This window comes from Triplophysa dalaica, chromosome 20, assembly GCF_015846415.1.
Source record: "Triplophysa dalaica isolate WHDGS20190420 chromosome 20, ASM1584641v1, whole genome shotgun sequence".
NCBI lineage: Eukaryota > Metazoa > Chordata > Actinopteri > Cypriniformes > Nemacheilidae > Triplophysa > Triplophysa dalaica.
The window spans coordinates 5,155,662-5,175,166 of record NC_079561.1 but is presented as its reverse complement, the minus strand read 5'-3'; the positions used below and the strand labels follow the sequence as shown (position 1 = coordinate 5,175,166).

The window sequence follows — 19,505 nt, the reverse complement described above, 5'->3', positions numbered from 1 at the left end:
CAGGGAAATTAAAAGGTCTTGGCAGATTACCTATTACCAGCGAGACTATAATAAATTTGACAATCTTCTACAAATGTATCTTTGTAGGTGTTAATAAAAGGAGCAATGGTGCCTTGCTAAAGTGTCTCACCTCACCCGTGGTATTGAAGGTGGAGGAAAACGCTGATCATTCACTCCCCACACCAACTATCCCTGCTGGTACTCGAACCGGCAACGTTTGGGTTACAAGTTCATGTCTCTGACCATTAGGCAACAACTGGGACATCATTCACTACCATAGTATGACAAATTAAAATGGTAGTCCAAGGTCACCAAGAACGGTTTGCTTCAATAAATTCTTCAAAATATCTTCTTTTGTGTCCAACAGAACAAAAAAAGGACACGGTCATTTTTCATACTATGGTAATGTTTATCAATGATTTCCCAGATATGCCCGTTGCTAACATTTTTCCAAATATCTTTCTTTGTGTTCATCAGAACAAAATACATTTTTAACCGGTTTGGAACAACCTTAGGGTGAGTAAATGATGACAGATTTCTTGTTCATTTATTTAACATATTAAACATAATATACATCTATAATGGCGTAGATAAATGTACATAAATAATTATGAAGCAAGGCACATGAAGAAAGAAAAAACATACCAAGAACCAAAACCATATACAATACAAAAATAAGAATTAAGTAATGGTCTATACATTCTCTTCCAATAAATCGAATTATTTTATTATTTTAACAAGCTTCAGAGCCATTTGTGAACCAGTGTACGTCTGCCTTCCAAGTGCGCTTTCTGGTACTTTTATTTTGAAATGCGTCACAGAAATCGGCCATCTTGAACGTTTCTACGGCTGCTCGCTGGCTGGTGCTGGTGACGCAGGATGTGAGATGTGAAGCGTGCCCCATCATCCCACGAGCGAAACGAGGGAAAAAAGTTACGAGTTCCCCTTGAATTTCACTATTGACAACCATGTCAGGAGACGACGACCAGCAGGAGCAGACCGTTGCTGATGACTTGGTGGTTACCAAGTACAAGATGGGGGCTGACATAGCAAATCGTAAGCATGGTTCTTATCGTCGCTTTATGCGGGATTAAGGGTTGAATTTGACCGAGCGACGGTGCAGCTCGCTGCTCGGCCATGTGTTTGTCTAGTGTCAGGAACTGTAGTGAGATAGGAACTAATGCCAGTGTTTTCCTGCTTTTTTTTGTTGATTTGGACTGAGATCACAATACTTGGCAAAACAAGAACCAACATTGTATAACCTAAAGTGCAATGTTAAGTATTTTTATGTTAGCATATTAGCCAGCTAGCGGTTACGTTAGTTGTAATGCAGCGACTTTTGGCGCTGAACGTGCTCAAGTTTTGAAGTTCGTAATTGATCATACGTGACATATCATCGCCATTTCATATTGTCCTCACGTTGTTGTTCATAATGTATAAACTTCTTTACAACGGGGCCAAATGTGTTATGTTGGTGTCTAGTTTTAAGTTTAATAGTAATGCTGAGCAAGCTGCTGCCACTGTCAATCTGTGGGCCAGTCAACTTTGCCACTATTCCAAGAACTGCTCACTGATTAAATGTGTATAGATCTCCTTTAGAATAGATAATGGTGGATTTTGATTTCGAAAGAGCTCCAAGATGTGTTGTGGAAGAACATAATATTTCAATTTTATCAAACTTTTTTCCAAACAGAGGCTTTGAAAACTGTCATCGAAGCAGCCAAGCCTGGCGTGTCTGTGCTCAGCCTCTGCGAGCAAGGAGATGCTTTCATCACTGCTGAAACGGGCAAGGTGTTCAAAAAGGAAAAAGAGATCAAGAAAGGTGAACATATGTCTATAAACTCGAAAAAATCCTCAAAATCTTGAATATTAAGTTTTTAAATGTGGTGAATTTATCCAACAGGTATTGCCTTTCCCACTTGTGTATCTGTGAACAACTGTGTGTGCCACTTCTCACCTCTGAAAAGTGATCCAGACTACACACTTAAAGATGGTGACTTGGTTAAAATGTGAGTTTGTTTTCTGTGCTTTTGTATGTATATATTTTCTTCAGGTTGTTTTCAAAGTTTGCTTATACTGTCATTTACTTTTGTACACAGCGACATTGGAGTGCACGTGGATGGCTTCATCTCCAACATCGCTCACAGCTTTGTGGTTGGTGCGACCAAGGTATTGCACTCTTTATTGGCTGCAACAGAACTCGTCCTACGGTTAGTGTGACGTTTCGAAGTTTATAAAGCATTATTTTGCTTACTTTTTTAGGATGCTCCTGTGACAGGACGCAAGGCGGATGTGATCAAAGCAGCTCACTTGTGTGCAGAAGCTGCTATCCGGCTGGTTAAGCCTGGAAATCAGGTTAGTTACAATGACTCGTATCTAAATATTATCTGTTATGAATAAAAGCATAAAATTTCATTTGTTCATTTTTAAAACAAATTGTTGACCCTAAATTACTATTGTGTAACAAGACACAGTTTTTTTTCTTATACTGAATTTTCATATAGAACCGACCCTTCATTTTTATTAAGTCTTGAGAATCCCAGTTATCTTCTTTCTATGTTTTATAAGTCTGCAAATTAATGGTCTTTTAAATTTGATTTACTGTTTAAATGAATCTTCATAAAAATCATAATAGATCAGTTGCTGTTTAATTCTCTTTCTTGGTCTCTCAGAACACTCAGGTCACAGATGCCTGGAACAAGATTGCCCAGTCATTTAAATGCACAGCTATAGAGGGTGAGTTGACTAAAAACGAACTGCTAACTTTATTTGAATTATAGGCATTAAAGCCCTGTTTGTTTCTGAAAACAGGTATGTTGTCTCATCAACTGAAGCAGCATGTCATTGATGGAGAGAAGACAATTATTCAGAACCCCAGTGATCAGCAAAAGTGAGGACATGAAATGTCAGATCTTGGTCTTTAAAGCTGTTTTATTGTTCTTTAATTCTAAATGCTTTTTGTCCTTGTTGGCTTTCAGGAAGGACCATGAGAAGGCAGAATTTGAGGTGCATGAGGTGTATGCTGTGGATGTTCTCATTAGCACTGGAGAGGGAAAGGTGAAAATCTGATATTTTTTACATGTATTTAATGTTAGTGTTCCTGAGATGTCTTCCATTAACACAAGTAATACTGATCACATCATGTTTCTGCAGGCTAGAGACTCTGGCCAGAGAACCACCGTCTTCAAGCGAGACCCTAGCAAGCAGTATGGCTTGAAGATGAAGACTTCCAGGATGTTCTTTAGTGAGGTGGAGCGTCGATTTGATACCATGCCATTCACTCTAAGGTATTGAATTGTAGATGGCATTTTAATGGTTTTCTCACCACTAATGGATTATGTTTAGCAATTTAGTTTAGATTAACATATTTACATTATGTATTAAACATTGAGTTGATGCTTTATTACAATATATTAGATCACTTATATATTTACATGCATTATGCATGTAGCAGATACTTTTATTCAAAGTTTTCAAGTAGATGTTTTATCAGTAAGTACACTCCCTGGGTGTTGAACCAAAACTATTTACCTTTGGTCCTTCATCACATTTTATTTTGTCTGTCATTTTCTGTCTATCAGGGCTTTTGAGGATGAGGCTAAAGCTCGGCTAGGCGTAGTTGAGTGTGCCAAGCATGAGCTGCTTCAACCCTTCAGTGTCCTGCATGAGAAGGAAGGTGAGACATAAGTATCACAGTAATACAATTTCATTATTTTATGTTGGAAATGATCAACTAAGTATGACGATGAAAAGGTTAAAGGTTGCAAGCAAGCAACTAAATGAAAATAATTCCTGTCTAGCAAATTTGCTGCATCACCAGTTAGTTTGGTGTCATGGAAGATATGATCTGTCATGGTCTGTTAACTCACGTTTGTTCTCTTTCAAGGTGAATTTGTAGCACAATTCAAGTTTACGGTGATGCTGATGGCCAATGGTCCTCTACGTATCACCAGTGGACATTATGATCCAGAGCTTTACAAGTCTGAGCATGAAGTACAAGATCCAGAGCTTAAGGTAAGGAACAATTAAGGGAATATGTGTAAAAAGGTTAAACGGTATGATTCTTTAGTGCAATGTAGTATTTAGGCTGTTGGTAAATGCTGTCTTCTGTTTTCTGCAGGCCTTGTTGCAAAGCTCAGCCAGCCGCAAGGCACAGAAGAAGAAGAAAAAGAAGGTCTGTTCAATTTAAATACAATAAATGGTTTATACAATACACTTTTAAGTATTGCCTTATGTAAAAGGGTTTTTATCATGAGAGGTCAAGCTTTTGGTGTCCTGCTAGCCAAGTCAAAGTAACTAGATAGATTTAGCATCTAGATTTTATAAATCTAATGAATTTTGTTTGTTCCCAGGCATCGAAAAATGCAGAGAGCGCTACAGGACAGCCAATGGAGGCTGAGAGCGAAGCTGCTGCATAGACTCCCACTGCCAACCAAGATGACTGACATAGCCTCTGCACAGCCCAAAGAAAAAATCATTAAAGCTAATTATGACCTGCCCCAATCAGAGGCCTTCTGGCCAAGCCTTCTGTTTATTTGAATACCTCCTCATTAGCTATATAAGACTGCTGCAGAGTTTGTACAGTTTACTTAGTTTCCAAACTCTTGTTTGGTTGCTTCTCTTTGGAGTAGTTGCTACTCATATGATCGGGAGGATAAAATGAGCAGGTAGATACTGACTAATTGTTTACAGAAGGCAACACTGGGGATCTTTTGACCCTCTGAAGAGTTTCACCACCTTGTAAAAGCCATCATGAACAATAAAAGTGTAACAATGGCATATATTAAGCAGCACTGCTACAAAGTGTGACTTGTGTAATTTCAGATAGGGTCCCTGTTTTAGGTCTGAAGATTGCCTTTTTGTAATGAGTTTTTGTCAATTGGGAGTAATTATTATAGTTTGTATCGATGACCTGTTAAGAGTATTTGAAGCAGTTACTGCCTCACTACAGCTCGAATATAGCAAAATAACTGCAACGAAAGCACTGTTATTGAATTTGGTAAGCTTTCCATATCTGTCGGATGACATTTGGCATTCATGTTTGTAATTTTTCCCAAATTACAAAAGCTTTTCCAGAGTCTCTTGCTGTAGATTTTCCTTCAGCTTACTGGTATGAATCCTGAAATAATTGTTTGACTAAACTAACTGACCAAATTATCCTGCCATTTTGTAAGAGTACACCTAATAAATTGAACAAGCCAAATTATGAAAGTCTCTTTTGTGTTTTTTCTAATGTGTGGAAACTGAATCAAAATGCTGTCACATGAAACATTTATTCATTTGGCAAACAGCGACACTAAACATTTGTTTCTGAATTTGTGCAATCCACTGGGATCAAACCCATAACCTTGGCATTGCTAGCACCATTCTCTAACCACTGAACCACTGGAAAGATCTAGCAGGACCTCATATTTCCGAAGCTGAAACATTTAATAGTGTTGCAGTAATATTACATATTTGATTCGCTCACATAACCACTTTTTATACTACTTTAAATAAGCTTTATACTCATTTGTAATTGTTTGCAAGCTCTTAGTTTACATTGTACTTGATTAGTGTTTACTCTTTAAGCGTTTAAAAGTAACGTTAACCAATCAAATATATCAATTTAAAGATTTGTAAGTCTGCAAACATTGCAGTTACTAAAACACAAGTTATTTACTAATAAATATGAGTACGAAATAAGTACGATATCTGTGCTTCATATATATAAACGCTGCTTTAATAATGATTAAAGAGTATGTAAACGCACTGAAAAATCCTGTCCAATGGATTAACACGAGGCTAAATTGACAGCTGCAGCACGTTTACTGTCGCTGACAAATGACGTAATCGAGCAGTATAAAGCACCCCGTCTCCTACATGACGATCTCTTGGAGTCGTTGCTTTCTCTTGACGAGGTGAGGAAGTCGCATCTGCTGTGCTTGTGTAGCAGTGGATTACAATCCATAGCAATCCAACGCATTTACTCATCATCCATCTAAATCTTTAACTTTCTTTGTTTATTTACAGATCAATCTTCTCATCATGAGAGCAAAGGTAAGGAGAAATGTTGTGTTGTGGTTATTTGTAGTTCGTCATTATCTGGCTAATGTTGCTAACCCACTGCTGGCTAGTCCAAACTATGTTTGTCTTTTGCAATTTAACACGCTTGTTTTAAGTAGTAAGTTGTTTTTTTAATAGTTTATTATGCTTTAATATTTAGTATGCTGCTAGTATTTCGTAAATTTTCATATATTGAATTATTGGGCCTACTACACTTAGCATAATTGATGGACCTTTATGTTGCGTCAAAGTCTACCAAGGAGTTCGTACATCTTTTTGGTGACTTTGTGATATTTAAAGTGCATTTAGCCATTTTAAATGCTTTAAAATATAGACTTTGCTCATTCGGGAGAATAAACGAGGTGTGTTCTCGGTCTCAACGGCCATGCTGTGCAATGGCGGCCGTGAGCTCTCTTTGAAACGTGCGCCTGTTGTTATCAAGTTCCTCCAAACAGACTTTAATAATGCTGGTGTGCATCATTTTTAATAATGACTTTTCTGTTTTCAGTGGCGTAAGAAGCGCATGCGCAGGTGAGCTTGTCATAGTGCGGTATTCATGTCTCATTTGTCTAATGCATCATGAATGAAGTCTAAACCTGAGTTTTATTTAGGCTGAAGCGTAAAAGGAGAAAGATGAGGCAGAGGTCTAAGTAAACGGGACCCCTTTTGCTGAAGCTGAGTGCTCTTCTACTCCAATCTACCAAGCAAGAGTCTGCTGGATGCCCATCTAAAGATCCACTCATCTACCACCTGTGAGCCCAGCCATCTTCTCAAGAGACTTTGGTTTCCATCACTTGGTTCTGCGGAAGCATCCTGGTCTTGATGATCCTGTGAACTCTTTTTGGACATTCCTCAGACTTGTCGGCTCAGCTTGTTTTTGTTAATGTCTTCAATAAATTTTGGTTTAACAAAATGCTGCCCAATGTCATCCTTTTGTTTATAGAAAATGTGTTGGTTTAGTACCTAATCTTTTGCAGCGGTTTATGTTCCTTATATTAAACAAAGGGCTTTTCCAAGTGTGACGTGCCCAGCTGTGAATTCATTTATATTTTAATGGCCTATAGTTTGCCATTAGACTTGATGTGTTTGTGTAGTTGACTTGGTGGCCTGGTGCAATAAGTTTGACAGCATACCGAAAATAAACCCTTGACTGGATCAAGTCGTTTTGACCAAGTGTGCCAAATGGATGTAAACCGTTGTGGTACTGACCTGCTTTATCAACGGGACTGAATCTTGTTTAAAAGGAGTTTTACCTCGAAATAACTATTTTCCCATGCAGAACACCAACATTGTTTGGTTGCCAACATTCTTCTGAATATCTGATTCTGCCGAGTAAAGTCATACAGGGGTGTATGGCATGAGGATACATTAATGGTAAAAGTTTCAATTTGTTGTATCCATTTGAACTTACCTTTACTTGGGTGTTTGTCCGTGGTTGAGTCAAAATTTTCCGCACCCTCATTTGATGAAATTCGTGCATGGCTTCTGTCGACGCAATATTTTGAGAAATGTCTCCGCATAAGTGAAGTCAATGGCGCCGATGTGTTAAGCCGAAGTCATGCAGGTTGATGTTGACAAGTTATTTAAGAGATTGTTACATTTTAGATGAACTATTACTCTATTGAAGTGTATTCCAGGAATAGGTATTTTAAATGGCTGCCAACACAACCCTTTTCAGGTAAAACTCAACTTTTATGTCAACAGGCTGCGGGCTTTGAAGGTTTCTGTACTTTACACGTAAACGGGCCATTCTCCACTATTGTTCAATGGACCCGCATGTAAAAAACACATTTTTTATATGTAGTAATCAAAGTTAAATACGCAAAATCTGTTTTCTAACATATGTTACTCAATTTGTTTACGCCCTTCAAGGTCTCCTGTACTGCTCAAATATCACAAGTAAATGCTGAGCACCACATCACAACATTCTCTTTGTATGTGGTTTTGAAAAGAGGGCAATTGGCTTAAAACACGCCTTTACACGCCCTCTTTTAAGCAAACTAGAAATCCACAACTTCCACTGTCTGCAACAAGAGCGCACGTCATCAGATAGTGAACGAATGAAACGTTTTCAATTTATAAAAAAACAGCACACCGCCGTTTACTAGCAGTATTTAGAGATAGTATGAGGTTGTGATTGTAATACACAGCGGTGAACGTCGTTAGGAAACGATTTGATGGCGAAAGAGTCGTTGCCATCAGAGGATGCCGGGCTGCGTACTGGTGCCGCTTCGGAGGTTGCGGACTCGGCCCTGGCTGAAGACGCGCAGCCTCTCGATTCTCCGGGAAAACACGCCGTGTCCGTTCTGTGGTCTTTCTTTAAATGTCTCGGTGCCTTACTGGTGATCTACTTGGCTGGGTATTTCGGAATCAGCCTCAGTTTAGTTTTGCTCTGTCTTGTAGTTTACACGGGATGGAAGCACAGCCGCGATGGAAAGAAAGCGCGATTGCAGAGCGCGATGTATTTTTTGGAGAATGAGGAGGATGTTACAACCACACGGGTGTTTAGAAGTAAACGGGAGATACCTGCATGGGTAAGACTTTAATAAACTGTTCGGGTTGTTAAGCATTTGAAGCGCGCAACACATTATTTGCATCTGTGCGCATATGGAAAGATGTCGTTCAGAATCTTCTTTTTCTACTTTTACTATCCTAAGGTACGATATTGAGGTCCTCTCGTTCCATTGACAGCTGTCATGTTTGTTTTTCGATATTTCTCTACTGGTTTGTGAGATGTTTTTGATGAACTGATGATCTCCGACTCTTTCAATGTAACCTTTTAGCGGTCTTAAAACAATGCGTTCATTCTTTAATCTGAGATATTGTCACTTATTTAATCACACACATTTCACTAGTTTAATAGTTTAATAGACTGCATACTGATAGTTTTATTCAGCTATACTTTAAATTGTTAAGGAATTATTTTATTATCATGCTATTCCAGAACACATTAACAGAGAATATTACATTTTTTGTCTTCTTAAACAGAATAAATCAACAGCTTTTTGATAAGAGAGATGGCCTGCAAATCACATTCTTTGTCTCTTTCTCGTAAGAATCACGTGCACTTTTTGGCAGAATCCATAAGCCTTCTGTTCTCTTTTCTTTCGTCTGACATCCTTCATTAACATCTCTACATTCCAAAGTCTGTCCAGCCCTTGCTATATTTGGACATCAAGTCTCAGAGGACCAAGTCATTGGCATCGAAATGACAAAATGGACCATTTACAGTGATAATTTGGTCAGAGCAGAATGACAAACATGGTTGGAAGATTATTCGAACAAGCAGATTTCCACTTTTATCTCAGTAGCTTGCATATCGTGAGATTAATGTGTTTTGTATAAACGTACCCACATCCTGCTACAAATGAGGAGTTTAAACTTCAGTAATAAGTTGACTGCTGATGACTCATGTTATGATGGTCAGTTGTTTATACATTCACACAACTTACTAATACAGGGAATAGTTCAACCACCATGTCACTTTGACATAATATATTTACTTCCATGACCATGTTGTTCCAACAGTGTTATTTTCTCTCCAAATACAGTAGCGCAATATCCAAATGCAGGTTTTGAATATAATCCGTTAGAAAAGAAGAAGGTTGTATGTGGATTATGTAAAGAATACCTACAATATTTCCTGGTTAAAATCCTTGGCTATAGAATATAACATTTCTTTTGTTGTTGTTTCATACTGAAATTGGAGTTGACCTTTCACCAAGTTTTCCTTTAACACAGGATGTTTGTTTATAACCAGGACTTTAATCACTATCACTAAAGATGAGTTTTGGGTCTATTTCTGCGATGTTCTCTGGCGGCATACAATTAAATGCTTTTGGGCAAAATACATTTCAAGAACATGTCCAAAAATAGCTAAGAATCTTTCTGTGAATGCACAGCTCAGCTCTTCCCTGAAAACCTCTTCCCGTCCTTCACGTTATTTGTATAGTTTACAAAATAAGAGATCTCCTTCATACGGCATATGTAACCCTGATCTGTTATGTTTGTTTACATGAGAAGTCAAATTGTTTTTTATTTTTCTACAGGTGAACTTCCCAGACGTGGAAAAGGTTGATTGGATGAACAAGGTATTATTTGTGTTTAAATAAACTAACTCACACGTGACTGCAGCCTCTGTTCTCATTGTTTCTGGTCTGTGTCCCTGAGGGCTGTGTGTGTGTTTTCAATCCAGTGGCTGAAGATAAGTAGTCAAACAGCTTGGCATCGTTTCAGCTGCCATTGCCATAATGGATCCACTTTGCCTTTAAGTATCCACAGGGTACAATAATCATTGTAATACCTGGTATAATGAATCTTGTAACATGGTTGTTCAGAGACTGACTCTTGAGAGCAATATCAAACAAGACTGTGGGAGTTTATCAGGACACTAAACTTGGCTCGCAAACGCTCCAAACTTGCAGTCACATGATCTTTTGCACATTACTTGGATATCAGCTCATTGCGAATGTTTTCATTCCTTCTCCATTTAAAGTGCAAGGATTTAATACTTGCGTAATAGTTACTCAGTAGTCAAAACTGTATAAGGCCATAATGGGGGCAGGGATGTGTGGTGATGGTGGATTGTGGTATGTGTTACTGAAACTGACTACCCAATCACTTAGACCATCCTTAACACACTTCAGAGTTGTCAACATATGCAAACTCTCTGTGAGTGTGACAGTAAACCTGCTGAACCTTTTATATCTTTACCAAAGCATTTATCTGAAGAGTATACCAAATAAATAATAATTTCAGTAAACCGACTCTCATTCTTTGATGAACTATGTAGGCTTCTATAGTGCAGTTGCATTCAAAAGAACTGATGTAAATGGGTTCAGTGTTTGTGGTTTGACTGACAAATGAAGCGTTTGTCCCAGCATATGTTCTTCTCTTTTTAGCCTTAGGTGACCACAGAGGTTCTTACGCTGCTTTGTTTATTTTGAGAAAACAAAATTTCACAAATTCATGATTGCCGTTCTTTCTGACATGAGTTTCAACTTTCACAGATATTACAGCAGGCCTGGCCGTTCATTGGACAGTATCTGGAGAAGCTGCTGGTGGAGACCATTGCTCCGTCAATCCGATCTGCCAGCCCTCATCTACAAACTCTCAGTTTCACCAAAGTTGACTTGGGAGACAGGGTACACGAATGTTTTGATTCACACTTTCAATACATTTCAGCTCCAAGATGTTTATTTTCTTTGATGAAAAATCGAAACAAGCATTATTTTAACAGGCCATTGAGGTAGCTGGGGTAAAGGCCTACACTGAGCATGACAAGCGTCAAGTGATACTTGATCTTTATATCAGGTAACACTATTGTTATTAAAGCCATATTATAAACTTTCAAAGATGTCAGACACAAAATCGAATATCTCTTGTCTATTCTATGCAGTTATGCTGGAGATGTAGAGATTGATGTTGAGGTGAAGAGGTACTTCTGTAAAGCCGGGGTGAAGGGCATTCAGGTAAGATCTTGCTGTGGTTTAGTTGGTAAAGCATGAGCTAGGGAGCAATGTGTTGGTTGCGCTATGGGTCTCATTGGTTGAAAGCATCAAACAAATGCCTAAAAATAAGAAAGAGTGCAATGCGACATTGAAACAGTATCTCTCTTATTCTAGCTCCATGGAAAGTTGAGGGTGATCCTGGAACCTCTCATTGGAGATATTCCTCTCGTTGGAGCTGTCACCATGTTCTTCATTCGCAGACCTGTTAGTCAACATCTTGAATCCTTATCAGATCTGAACTCTGAACCAGTTTCCTCTTTATCTCACTACATTTTGACTTCTTTGCTCTTCTAACTACGTTCTCTGCAGAAACTTGACATCAACTGGACCGGCTTGACCAATTTATTAGACATACCCGGTCTGAAGTGAGTAGATATGCCTCGCATTGGTTATTTGAATCAACCATAACTCTTTTAGTACTCTGTAGATACTATCTATCCTCATTTGCCTCCTTCATTGATAATCAGTGTAGCACCGGCCTGATTATTCAAAGCTTGGAACAGGGAAACATGCAGTCAGAAATCAGTTTCCTTTTATCATCAGATTCATATTTCGTACATCTTAGCGCACTGTAGTTACACTAAATACAGGCCGTCATGCTGTCATTTAGATGTATTTTGTTTGTTCTTCTGTGTTGTTTCATTTTCTCTGTAAGAACCACCTCCCCTTGCATTCATTTTCAGTGTAATGTCGGACACAATGATAATGGATGCAATCGCCTCTTTCCTGGTTCTTCCAAATCGTCTCACTGTGCCTTTGGTGGCCAACCTTCACGTAGCACAGCTTCGTTCCCCTCTTCCACGGGTAACACTTCACTGTGCTTTAATGGAGCGTTTAACAATGTCTAAAGCATTAGAAATCCATCAAGTATACTTAAATTTTCCATTGTGTCATCTTGCATGATTGTTAACTAGAAATGCGAAGATCATTTCCGCAAGAGATTTAAAGGTGTATTTTGCTGAAAACATGAATATCAACATGAAAGTCAATTCTTTTTGGGTGAAGCATTCCTTTATTTACATATGCGAATGAATGCACACCTTCCTCACACTCTTATTTGTTTTTTTGTTCCTGCAGGGTATAGTGCGTATCCATCTGTTGGAGGCAGAAAACCTGGCTTCCAAGGATAATTACGTGAAAGGCGTTATATCTGGAAAGTCTGACCCGTATGCCGTGCTCCGGGTTGGCACGCAGACCTTCACCTCTCACCATGTGGACAACAACCTAAATCCTCAGTGGAGAGAGATGTACGAGGTCAGAGAGAGAGAGAGATCTGCATGGGTAGCATGGGTAGCATGTGATCTCTGTGGTATTTGTGTTTGCTCTGGTAGCTGAAAAAAAGTGTGTCACATTTCTGAGGAAAGGGAAGCTGTGGGTTGTAGAAGTACTCATACCATGTCGATGTTTACTCTGCTTAAATTCTTGTAACCCTGGGCGATAGCGTGGAAAACAAAGTATGATGGTGCACGATGTGACTATCATGTGCTGAGATCAGATGAGTGCTTATAAACTGTTAAAAAGTTCAAGATGATAATCAAATTTTAATAGCGCTATGCAAGTTCCGGATACTACAATTATTGTGCAACATTATTGCTACATGTCAAATTCAACTTAGCCAATGTCACTTATCAGATATATCGCCTACTTGTGGTTTTTTTTAGATCATCGTTCATGAAGTACCTGGTCAGGAGTTGGAGCTGGAGGTGTTTGATAAAGACCCTGATAAAGATGACTTTCTCGGAAGGTATTATTTTGGGATATTGACATATGTGAACTCAATATTGAATTTGATATTCTTACATGAATATATGAAAAACTTTGAATTATATTTGTTCTGTAAAATATTTGGAGTTTCAAAATAACTTTCATCATAAGCAAAAGATGTTATTTCCTTGCTGTTTTAGTTGCAGTAAATATTGTGATATTACACAATAAAGATTGTGTATACAGCCAAGTCAAAGCAGAGGTGCTGAGACATACAATGAAAATAATAGAGAGTGAATTCAAATTGAGTAGTTCGTGGGTGTGCAAGCGTCTTACTTTCTGTCGTTTTTTGGATCTGTTTCAGAATGAAGTTAGATTTAGGTATTGTTAAGAAAGCAGTAGTTCTGGATGAGGTACGTTCCTTTATATTTTGATATTTTATACAGTTTCATAATATTAGTTATAAACAATTTCTATTTGATATAACTCCTGCTCTCCTCAATACTTTATTTACAGTGTTTACTTTCTTATTTAAATGAACCTTAGCGTTATTTTTCTGTCGATGTAGTAATGGCTGTCTCTAATCTGTAGAGAGGATTATTTTTCAAACGGCACTTTTCAATGTGGTTTTAGTGGTACACTCTGAAGGATGCAACATCCGGTCAGGTTCACCTCAGGCTTGAATGGCTCTCTCTACTGCCCTCTGCAGACCGCCTGACTGAGGTCTCACTTGCTAGACTATAAACACACATGTTTTTAATAATAACCTTCATCAATATGCAGAGTAAACCTTTTTTTATTACATAGGTGCTGCAAAGGAATCAACAAATCACAGTAACCGGTAAAACAGCAGATCCTCCCTCTGCTGCCATTTTGACTGTTTATCTGGACCGGGCCCAAGATCTACCTGTAAGATAGACCTGACCTTATTTAATCGCTTTTATTTGAATGCCACTTTATAATTTACCATAAATATATTGTGCCTGTATACAGTTCAGAAAAGGTAATAAGGACCCCAGCCCTGTGGTGCAGATTTCTGTTCAGGAAACAACCAAAGAAAGCAGGGTATGATGTCCTTAGACTTGTCACACATCTTGTTTGAAGTTTATGAAATATTCATACTCCTTACATTCCCTCCATTCCACGTTTTCACATTTCACCTTTATCCCTATAATTGGAAAAATGAATCTAGACGGCCCATGGAACCAATAATCCAGTGTGGGAGGAGGCCTTCACATTTTTTATAAAGGACCCACGCAAACAAGACATCGACATCCAGGTATATGTTGATCTTATCATTTCAAATATCAATTAAACCCTGAAAATTGCACACACCAGATGCAAATATTTGTATATGTTTATCTTCGCTTCCAGGTGAAAGATGATGACAAGACCATGACGCTGGGCAATCTGACCATCCCGTTTTCCCGTCTGCTCTCCTGCCCGGAGCTGAGCATGGATCAGTGGTTTCAGTTGGACAGCTCCGGAACGGCCAGCCGGATCTACCTTACAGCTTTGCTGAGGGTCAACAAGGATTCTTTATAAAATTCTACATTAAAGCACCGTGATGAATGACCTTCTGTGAAAAGTTTTTCATTTGTTAACAGGTTTGTGTTTTTTTATGCTGTTATAGGTGTTGTGGTTGAATGAAGACGCTATCCCCACCTCACCTGTGTCTCCATTGCCGGGAGAAGGGGATATTAAATCAGTGGTGTCTCCTGGAACAATTGTGTCCCCCACTTTTAAACGTCCAGATCAAACCAGTCCAGACAGCGGCTTTGCATCTGAGGTGAGCTTTTAAAGATCCTATAACATCCTTTCATTCAATTTTACCACTTCAATAATCATGCATACTACACCAACGTAGGGTGTGCTGCGAATCCACTTGGCAGAAGCTGAGAATCTCATTGCGAAGGACAATTTAATGGGTGGCATGATGAAGGGAAAGAGTGACCCGTATGTGAAGATCCGAGTGGGAGGAGTGGCCTTTAAGAGTCAGGTCATCAAAGAAAACCTCAACCCCGTCTGGAACGAACTTTATGAGGTAAACGCACTGATGGATTTATCTTGAAATCTATTAGATGTTTATTTAATGTCATATTTTATATCTCTGCTGTATTTATAATTCATTGTAGGTGATCCTGACACAGCTCCCGGGCCAAGAGGTGGAGTTTGACCTGTATGATAAAGACATTGATCAGGATGATTTTCTGGGCAGGTTAGATTAACAAATGCTAAACATTTATGTTTTTGCTAATGTGTCATCCATATTGCTTCATAATGTTGGTGTTGTTCCTATAATGTTTTATTATCTTGTTGTAGAGTCAAAATGAGCCTAAAAGACCTCATCAGTTCTCAGTTCACAGATCAGGTGGGTCTGTCAATGTCCTGTGCATGTTTATTTTAATTTCTTTCTTAATAAGATTTTAAACATTCTTGATGTTTTTCGGGTGTCTGGTTTTGATTCCCTATTCAGTGGTATAATCTGAATGATGTGAAGTCTGGACGGCTTCATCTGGTGATGGAATGGGTGCCTAAGGTGTCAGATTCCATTAGACTTGAGAAGGTAACAATTTATATCTGGCAACTCTTTAACTTTATCTAGACATTGATATGACGGTGTGCTTTGTATCCAGATCATGCACTACAACTCTCTGCAGTCCTACCAGAATAAAATTGTTCCATCTGTCGCACTTCTGTTTGTGCACATTGAGAGAGCACACGGTCTTCCTGTGAGTTCATTTTATTTTCATTCACTATTTGAACAAACTGGCGACAGAATATATGGCAGCAAATATGAATAGACTGGAGCAGTGGCAGCTTTGTCTCAGTAAACTGTACTCATTGAACATGCAATGTTGTCCACAGTTAAAGAAGAGCGGAAAAGAGCCGAAAGCCGGAGCTGAACTTTCAATCAAAAACGTATCCTACCGCACTAAAGTAAGACTCCTGAATCCTGAGATATTTACAGTATGCTACAAGATAGTGATTTATTGCTGAAGACATTTTTTATTTCACAAGATTGCCAATCGCTCGACTTCTCCGCAATGGGATGAGGCTTTTCACTTCCTGATTCATGATCCAAAAGAAGACACACTCATAGTCAAAGTGAGAAGCTGTATTTTCCAATAATGGCAAATTGAAATTTGGTTTAAGTGGCACAATTAATACAAATATTCTACACTGTCAAATATGCTCTGTTGTGTTTTTTACAAGTTTTTATATTATTTGTACGTGTGTGTGCAGCTCTCTCACAGCTGGGGTCAGCCTCTGGGGGCTCTCGTGCTTCCCGTCAGGGAGCTATTGGATGAGAAGGATCTAGTCTTGGACCACTGGTTCACACTGGATGGAGCCATGCCTGAAAGTGAGATTCTGCTAAGAGCTGAACTTAAGGTCAGACATTCATCCCGCACATGGATCACAAACAAAAATAAAGAATAAATCGTCAGTCTGATATGCTCATGTCAATTATATGGAGACATGTTAAGCAAAGCACTATTTGTCGCAGACTTACACAACACTGTATTCTTCTCCAATTTTTGTAACTCTCCGCCTTTGAACAGCTCTTAGACAGCAAGCTGGCACAGTGTAGTGACATCACAACCACTGCAGAAGAAGCGACTGACATCATTCCCAGCGGAGATGCGGCTGCTGAAACCAATCGTGAACTGCGACACAGAAATCTGCCCGGGTGAGATACAGAAACATCTGTTTTTCGCTTGCGTCAGTATGTTAACATTAAATGAGACCGTAGCTGACATATTTATGTGTTGATGTGGGTGTGGGCATGAATATGCGTGTGAAGAAGCGAAGATGCTGCTGTGAGTGGGAATGCCCAGGTGAAGCTCTCCGTCGCTTATTCATCTGACGAGAACAGATTGGTGATCAACATCCATGCCTGCAGGTAAGTGTCATAAATAAAAACGAAATAAAGTGTACGTCTACAATGGCATCTGTTATGGGAAAGGTTGGCTTTTGTGTAATGCAGCACCACTCCACTAGGTGGCAGAATATAGCACAAATCAAAAGTTTAGGTCTTAAGTCAAACAACAGATTTTAACCCAGCATTAAAACAAGAAAAAATACGAAGAAACATAATATAATAAATATTTAAAATAATATTAAATGTCCAATACTTACTGCAATACGGTTGATATGTGGTCCCTTACATATAATAGAGCCTCTTAAATTGTCTTAAATTAATATTCTCTGTTTTTTTCTTAAAGGAACTTGCCATCCTTCTCCAAGGATCCTCCAGATACTTACGTCTCGTTTATTCTTCTTCCGGATAAAAACCGGACCACCAAAAAGAAGACCAGTGTTAAGAAGAGAAATCTCAACCCGGAGATCAATGAGAGGTTAATAGGAATACAATTTATAAAATCACGTCTTGAGGACCGTGAGAACTGAATGTTCTTCATCTTTCGACCTTTCTTACAGATTTGATTTTGACATGTCCCTTGATGAGGCTAAACAGAGATGCATCGAACTCTCTGTCAAAAACAGTGTTTCCTTTATGAGTCGTGAGAAAGAGCTTATTGGCAAGGTAAGTGTATTTGTCAAAAATTACTTGGGTTTACAAATGTATGTTGTGTGTCTAAACATAGTTTCTTCTTTTGTGTTTCAGCTTCAAATAGGCCTGAATCAACTAGATCTCAAAGCAGGATTGACACAGTGGTACGTGCACGTTTTGTTTTCTGTTTTATTGACTTCGAGAGATTACTTGATCGGATTACGGAGAAATGTTTGTTCACGTTCATTTTTTATTTGTATAATTTCAGGTATGACTTGTCAAATGAGATCAACTGAATGGGACTTCCCATGTTGACTTAAAGATCTGTTAACAATCATTTGAAGAGAAAGTTCTCTAACTTTACAGAGGTTTACTTACCCTGACGCTAGCAGGGGCTATAGTGTTCCAAAAGCAGAGTGACCTTTGTGCCTGGATTGCATCGTGGGATAGCTGTGCCTTGCTGGATTCCCATTATAAACAAATGATGTTAGCACTTAAAAGCACCTTGAGTTTTTTTATGTATTTACCTTTTATGCTTTATCCTTTTAGGTTACGCTTTGTGATCCTGTAGGATCAGGTTGTTACAGTTGTTACTTTATGGGTCATTGAAAATGTGACAATGGAAAGTTGGTGCTTCGGTCCTGCTCAGCATTTATTGTGTTTTGTTTTAACATTTCAACGAGAATGAATTCTATACTTGTTTAGTCCAAGTCCACAACATCAGTATTCTGTGCTTTTTTTAAGGAAGTCTATAAAGAAACCTAAATCAAAGGATACATTTTTTAGTATTTTAGAGTCTTATTTTATTACATGTTTCCCAAAGATAAAAGAAGTATTTTATAATGTATGTTTGAACAAGCATAGCAGCATGAATATTTTAGTTGCAAGTCTCGGAGGGAAAGCCGTCCACGCAAAAATGTTACAAAATACTTGAGATGTGTTCTTGTAGGAAAGTATGAGTAGACAAAAGACAAGGACACAGAGACAATGAAATGTAGTTCTTCTGCACCATCACTCAGAGCTTGTATTACAGTTGTAATAAATATGCCATTTGCACTTTTTATGCTGCTTTGTTGTATTGTTTGATGTTGAGTCGGGTCTTAACTAAAGCTTAGAGCAGTGCTTCCCAAACTGTATAGTATTTAATAGGAAACTGTAAATAAATTAGAATGTAATTTAGTAATTATACTACTTTAGGATACTTACTATCGAATACTAATATTAATTTGTAAAATGTATAGTTGTAGTATACTTATACTAAAGTATGTTTTCAAGTGCACATAATTCATGTGAAAAACCTTACGACCTATATTCTTTTTTTTTAAACCAAAACAAACCACCCCTCTGAAGTTTGCAGGCTCTGCGTTACTGTAATGAAGATAAGTGAAACTGAATTACTCTTTAATAATCGGGCACATTCGGCACTTTAAACAACCGTTTACTTGATTATAGTGTGTTTACATTTAGAAGACAGTGAGAGCTCAAATATGAAGACGGTGAATCGTCCATTTTTTGACTGAATTCAGATAGGTTCACACCAACGTAGCGGCGCGGTGACTTAAATATTGTGACGTCATGATGAGCGATTCCGTTTTTATTTTACTCAATATTTAATTGTGTTAAAACATTAAAAGTACAAACAATAAATTATTTCCGGGTTGTGGTGAGAAATATTCGAAATCCGAGGTGTCTTGAACGTCCTATGAAGTTTAGAAACCTCGTTGCATTAGCCG

General features: G+C 38.3%; 2 protein-coding genes and 1 long non-coding RNA gene across 3 annotated transcripts; all 3 read left to right on the top strand.

Annotated features, from left to right (window-relative positions):
- Positions 1–850: 850 nt before the first annotated feature.
- Positions 851–5,077, top strand: pa2g4b (proliferation-associated 2G4, b). Its single transcript, XM_056733137.1, has 13 exons — positions 851–1,056; positions 1,694–1,822; positions 1,904–2,009; positions 2,100–2,169; positions 2,263–2,355; positions 2,673–2,736; positions 2,812–2,890; positions 2,979–3,057; positions 3,154–3,287; positions 3,582–3,676; positions 3,887–4,014; positions 4,121–4,174; positions 4,353–5,077. Exons 1-13 carry the CDS (start codon positions 969–971, stop codon positions 4,416–4,418), a joined length of 1,185 nt encoding a protein of 394 aa, XP_056589115.1. The 5' UTR covers positions 851–968; the 3' UTR covers positions 4,419–5,077.
- Positions 5,078–5,788: 711 nt separating this feature from the next.
- LOC130409520 (uncharacterized) lies at positions 5,789–6,958 on the top strand. The gene is made up of 4 exons (XR_008904861.1): positions 5,789–5,900; positions 6,013–6,039; positions 6,554–6,576; positions 6,657–6,958. It is a non-coding gene; the product is annotated as an uncharacterized LOC130409520 (long non-coding RNA).
- A 1,090-nt stretch (positions 6,959–8,048) lies between these two features.
- On the top strand, positions 8,049–18,833 carry esyt1a (extended synaptotagmin-like protein 1a). Its single transcript, XM_056733666.1, has 31 exons — positions 8,049–8,579; positions 10,095–10,136; positions 11,055–11,189; positions 11,285–11,358; positions 11,444–11,516; positions 11,670–11,759; positions 11,865–11,920; positions 12,239–12,359; positions 12,633–12,809; positions 13,217–13,299; positions 13,624–13,672; positions 13,893–13,982; positions 14,067–14,168; positions 14,253–14,324; positions 14,452–14,538; positions 14,634–14,783; positions 14,893–15,048; positions 15,127–15,303; positions 15,395–15,477; positions 15,582–15,630; positions 15,736–15,825; positions 15,896–15,991; positions 16,128–16,199; positions 16,281–16,367; positions 16,506–16,652; positions 16,823–16,950; positions 17,065–17,163; positions 17,486–17,617; positions 17,700–17,805; positions 17,887–17,936; positions 18,041–18,833. Exons 1-31 carry the CDS (start codon positions 8,223–8,225, stop codon positions 18,066–18,068), a joined length of 3,258 nt encoding a protein of 1,085 aa, XP_056589644.1. The 5' UTR covers positions 8,049–8,222; the 3' UTR covers positions 18,069–18,833.
- Positions 18,834–19,505: the final 672 nt, after the last annotated feature.